Raw genomic sequence first — 4907 nt, 5'->3', positions numbered from 1 at the left:
TAAGGCCGAAACTGTCTAACACTCCATATGATAGCTAATAACTCCTTATCTATTATGGCATAGTTCAGTTCCGCCTTGTTAAGCTTTCTGGAAGCAAAAGCCACTGGCATCTCTCCTGCTGGACCGTCTTGAGCCAGAACCGCTCCTATGGCTTCACCGCTGGCATCCGTTGTCAAGATAAACGGTTTATCAAAATCCGGGTATTGCAATATTGGCGCCTTTATAATAGCTTCTTTTAAAAGATTAAATGCTCTATCTTCCTTTTCACTCCAATTCCATGCCTTATCCTTCCTCAGCAGTAATGTTAGTGGATTAGCAATCCTTGCAAACTCCTTAATAAATTTCCTATAGTAGCCTACCAAACCTAAGAACATTTTAACTTCTTTAGGATTTATTGGTGCTCTAAAGTTTTTTACTGCTTCCACTTTATCAGGATCTGGAGTAACGCCTTTTTCTGAAATCACATGCCCCAAATAGGTCAGCTCCCGCCTTAGGAACTCACATTTTATTGGCTGGAGTTTCAGGTTGTGGTTACGAAGCTGCTCGAATACATCTCGTAACCTAGAATTGTGCTCCTGGAGTGTCTTACCGTAAACGATAATGTCGTCCATATACACTAATCCTTTAAAACCTTCGACTCCTGCCAATACCATGTTCGTTAACCTTTGCAGGGTGCTTGGTGCATTCTTAAGTCCAAAAGGCATTCTCTTGTATTGAAACTTCCTTCCGATAGCTGAAAACGCTGTCTTAGCTCGGTCTTCTTTATTCAGTTCCACTTGGTGAAAACCGCTTGCTAGGTCGAGGGTTGTGAAAAACCTCGATTGGCCTAAGTGGTCCAAAATCTCAGCTATATTAGGCAACGGGTAAGTGTCGCTGACTGTAATTTCGTTTAGTTTCCTAAAGTCCACACAGACGCGCCACCTCCTATTGCCGTCTATATCCTGTTTTTTTGGAACCACTAGTAGAGGGAAATTCCATGGGCTATCTGAAGTTTCTATTATATCATTTCTCAGCATCTCTTCTATTTGTTTCTTAATTTCAGCATGCTGTGCCTGAGGGAGTCTATATTGCTTTATAAAAATAGGTTTATTACTTGTAGTTATGATCGAATGTTTTGTGGACTCTGTAAAAGATAATTTGTCTCCCTCAAGATAGAATAAATCATAAAAGTCCTCACAAATTTTTAAAATAGAATTTCTTTCATCATTTTCCATATGACTTGTTCTTATACTTTCTTTTACTCTTTTAATTCGATCAAAATTACACTTTATATTATTAGAATTTATATTCAAAATATTATATTCGGAAATAGGATTCAAATTGGGAGAGATTAGATTATTATTAACATTAACGTCATAATTATTTGTATTCAAAACTTTAATTAATATTTTACCGTTAATGGGTTTAACTAAACAATTAGCTATATAGACTCCTTCTAGGATTTCAGCAGCCTTACAGAAGAGATCCTCTGCCTTATCTGTAGTAAATGAAACTGCCTTTTCGGTCCTAGCTGGAATCAAATGATTAACAGGAACATCTATAAGACCATTATTTTCTTCTTCAGAAGTTTTAATATTATGTGTGGGATTTTTACCCATTTTATCATTGTGAGAATCTAAGTCTCTATTCATATTCGTGTCTCTATCAGTTGCGTTATCGCAGGGCCCAAAATCTGATAGTTTAACCTTTAACGCACGAACAGAATTTAATTTGTGATTTTCATCCATTGTAACATTGAGGTTTCTTGAAATATCACTCGGAGAATTGTGTTCTGATTCCATCAATTCCCTTGTAGTCTGGTCTGGTATCCTATTATGTTTATTAATATTCGGATCTAACTCTCTATTATTAATTCGCTGGTTTTTCTTCCTATTCCGACTTTGTTTGAAATTTGATAGCGCAGTGTGTTTGTCATCGCACACCATTGCCGCGTGCTCTTGACCGTCAACCTTGCGATGTGTTGTTTTTGCGGATTCAGCATTTCGCGTCTCTTGGTTATTGTTTGAACAAAAATTAATACGAATCAGTTGATTATTGACATTGATAGAAAGTGTGTTGTGTGAAAAATCTATAATGCCGTTAAATTTTAAAAGAAAATCTAACCCGATTATACCATCAGTTTCAATGCTAGTGTCACCGGAAATAACAGTGAACTTGTGCTCGAGATTGATATCGTCAAATTTTAAATTTAACGGTATCGAACCCAATGTGTGCACGTATTCTCCTGAAATTCCGCGCAATCTTGGCATATCATTCGTGTTAATATAATCAGGTGAGCAAAAATTATATTTTATTAAAGAAATATCGCTTGCTGAATCTACAATAAAAACACACTGTGTACCATTTAAGTTTAATATGACCTTATTACTCTCATTAATCCTTTTGCTTGACAATCCAAAACTTCTATATACCCGAGTGCAGGAGTGATCGCTCGAACACTCGGCATTATTCAGTTTTTTTGGCTTTTATTCTGACCGGACCGTCTGTGATCTTCGGAGCGTCTTGGCTGAGGGCTAGGAGGTCGTGGTACTGACTCACTGCGTCGAGGTTGTTCGCCGACGTTCTCCATTGTTTGACGAGGCCTATGGTCGACCTTAAATATAGTCCTCCGTCTACAATTAGAGTATTGATGTCCCGAAATCTTGCATCTTTTGCAGAATGGTGCTCCGGTCTCTTTCGCTGTAGAATTAGTTGTCAGTGATTTTGTATTTCCCCCGTAGTGATGTCCACTCCTACCTAGGTTTTGTTCCTCTTGAATAGCCATCAGTACAGCATCCTCTAGATCAGCATGTCTGGCCGCTTTAATTAATATTCTGAGTTCTGGCCTAAGGCCATTAATGAATACCGTCAAAGCTAGCTGATTGTGAGCGGATTGTAATGAGCGCAATGATGCTTTATCATCTGTTTTTGATTGGTCACACATTAACCCAAGGATTTTTTCGATTTTCTCTGAATATTTTCTAACAGATTCGCCTGGCAATTGTCTTATATTGGCAAGTTCTAATTGTAATTCCGGTATAGAACGACGTTCCCCAAATTTTGAAATTAATAAGTCTTTAACTTCATCCCATAACAAATTTTCTGTATTTCTAATATAATTAAAAGCAGACCCCTCTAATTTAGTTAAGGCTATTTTTAAAAGTTGTGAAGCTGTTGCAGAATTTGAACCTTTTCTTAACGTATCTACTGTATAAATAAACTTATTTAACTCTGATGGTTTCCCATCAAATTTAGGAATTAAATTTATAGCTGAATTTATTGCTACAGGGTCAATTCTTGTGTCTTCTTCCTCTAATCTGAACTCATCTATTTGTGTTGCAAACGTGGATCTTCTGGGAGAATGCGCCATTGTTTCAGAGAGAAAAGAAAAAAGTCACTTACTTGGGGAGTAAAATCCTAGTAGTATTGTCCAAATAGCTCCGGTTGGTTTGGCTGCCACCTGTGTCCTTTGAGTCCTTCGTGCGTTTGGGGTGGAATATGGCCCTTTAGCACTTCACTGTCTCAGGAAATCCCACCGCTGCCACCATGAAATGTGACGGCGTGGTTGTTGACTTGGTTGCTTCTGGGTCCTTCTAGCTATGTAGGGGTAATCCTAGCAACCCAAGCTCAACTCGTCCACAGATATATGATAAGCGGGGTACTGGTTTGATAAGTCTCCTCGGAACGGGGTGGTTTCCTAGAGGTATTAGCTGGAAGACTTGGTGTAAATAAAATACAAGCTCTTCCGTAATTATAACCACTTTATTGAACAACACTAACAATATGACATTCAATGTCTAATAAACTAGAGTCACTTACAGTGTCTAGGATTTCACTAACTTTTACAAGAATTATTCGACTATTATATACTATAATATCTGGGTCATTAATAATAAAACAAGGTGTTTTTGTAATGTACTGTTTATGGACTAAATAAATTTTATAACAAACTTACTGTTGCTGTCGCAATTGAAACAATTTTTGTTTACAATTGCGCAGGACAGTTGAGATGTTTAATAAATTCGGAGTGATCCAAAGAAAAATATTTTTTAAATTTATAGAGACTATTTTTAACAAACATACTTTTCAAACAATGCATATTAATGACAGAAATTATGTCAGCTATGCACTCTTGTGTAACATTGTGCCGTAGAAAAATCATTAATATGAGGAACATGCTGTCCGATACTGTAAGTGGAGCTCCTTCATAAACCAATTCATCAGAATAGACTTCTTCCTGTTTGAGTTGATCTTCTTCAGAATCACCTTCCTCTTCAAACTCACGTTCCGTTAATAAATTAACTCCATTCCCACTTTGTGTATTATCAAAAACATCATTTTCAATAAAAAGATTTCTATCATAACCTACAGCATTGTCACTATAAAGTATAATAGAAAAATTAATGTATGTCACAAAAATGCAATATATATTTGACTATACAATTAATATTGAAATGTACGAGCTTACCGTGCGTGAGTTGAATTATTTTCAACAAAATTTGTAGAAATTCTATTACAACGAGGATCATTACGAATAGATTCAACAATTTGAATAGTATTTATCTCGTTTTGTTTATCAAAAGCTTGCCTTAGCCGTTTTTGCCTCTGCCGTTTTTGCCTCTGCCGAGATCCAACTGTATCAAGTGATTTTCTTGGTATCATTTTACAGTTTAAATTATTTATTAATTAATATATATACATATATTACTCTTCGTTGTTCTCAAGATTTTACCCAAGATATTTTTATATATATTTTATATATAATTATAAAATATGGCAAGAATCACCATGAACGCATTAGTGTTGTGGATTGAATCGGGTACTTCGGACATTATGCCTTTGAAGTGTATATGTCCGAAAGATAGGTATGTTGGTGCCATTACAGAAATATCGTGGAAGAAAACCGAAAATGATGACGCCGGTCAAGG

The 4907-nt window shown here is 36.3% G+C and overlaps 1 protein-coding gene across 1 annotated transcript; it reads right to left on the bottom strand.

The window, feature by feature from the left end:
• Positions 1–3964: 3964 nt before the first annotated feature.
• LOC113364863 lies at positions 3965–4641 on the bottom strand. The gene is made up of 2 exons (XM_026606847.1): positions 4448–4641; positions 3965–4358 (listed from the first exon to the last, which is right to left on the bottom strand). The coding sequence occupies exons 1-2, from the start codon at positions 4639–4641 to the stop codon at positions 3965–3967; spliced, it is 588 nt and encodes a 195-aa protein (XP_026462632.1).
• Positions 4642–4907: the final 266 nt, after the last annotated feature.

This window comes from Ctenocephalides felis, unplaced genomic scaffold (genome assembly GCF_003426905.1).
Source record: "Ctenocephalides felis isolate EL2017-DRISC unplaced genomic scaffold, ASM342690v1 CF-g0.4_SCAFFOLD_00424, whole genome shotgun sequence".
NCBI classification, from domain to species: Eukaryota; Metazoa; Arthropoda; class Insecta; order Siphonaptera; family Pulicidae; genus Ctenocephalides; species Ctenocephalides felis.
This window is presented reverse-complemented; position numbering and strand designations above follow the sequence as displayed.

What these genes read in the sequence shown, in the direction of transcription:
- LOC113364863 (XM_026606847.1), bottom strand. Translation starts at nt 4,641, where the DNA reads ATGATACCAAGAAAATCACTTGATACAGTTGGATCTCGGCAGAGGCAA. An exon ending in AATAATTCAACTCACGCACG is followed by an intron (nt 4,359 to 4,447) that starts GTAAGCTCGTAC and finishes TATACTTTATAG; the next exon opens with TGACAATGCTGTAGGTTATG.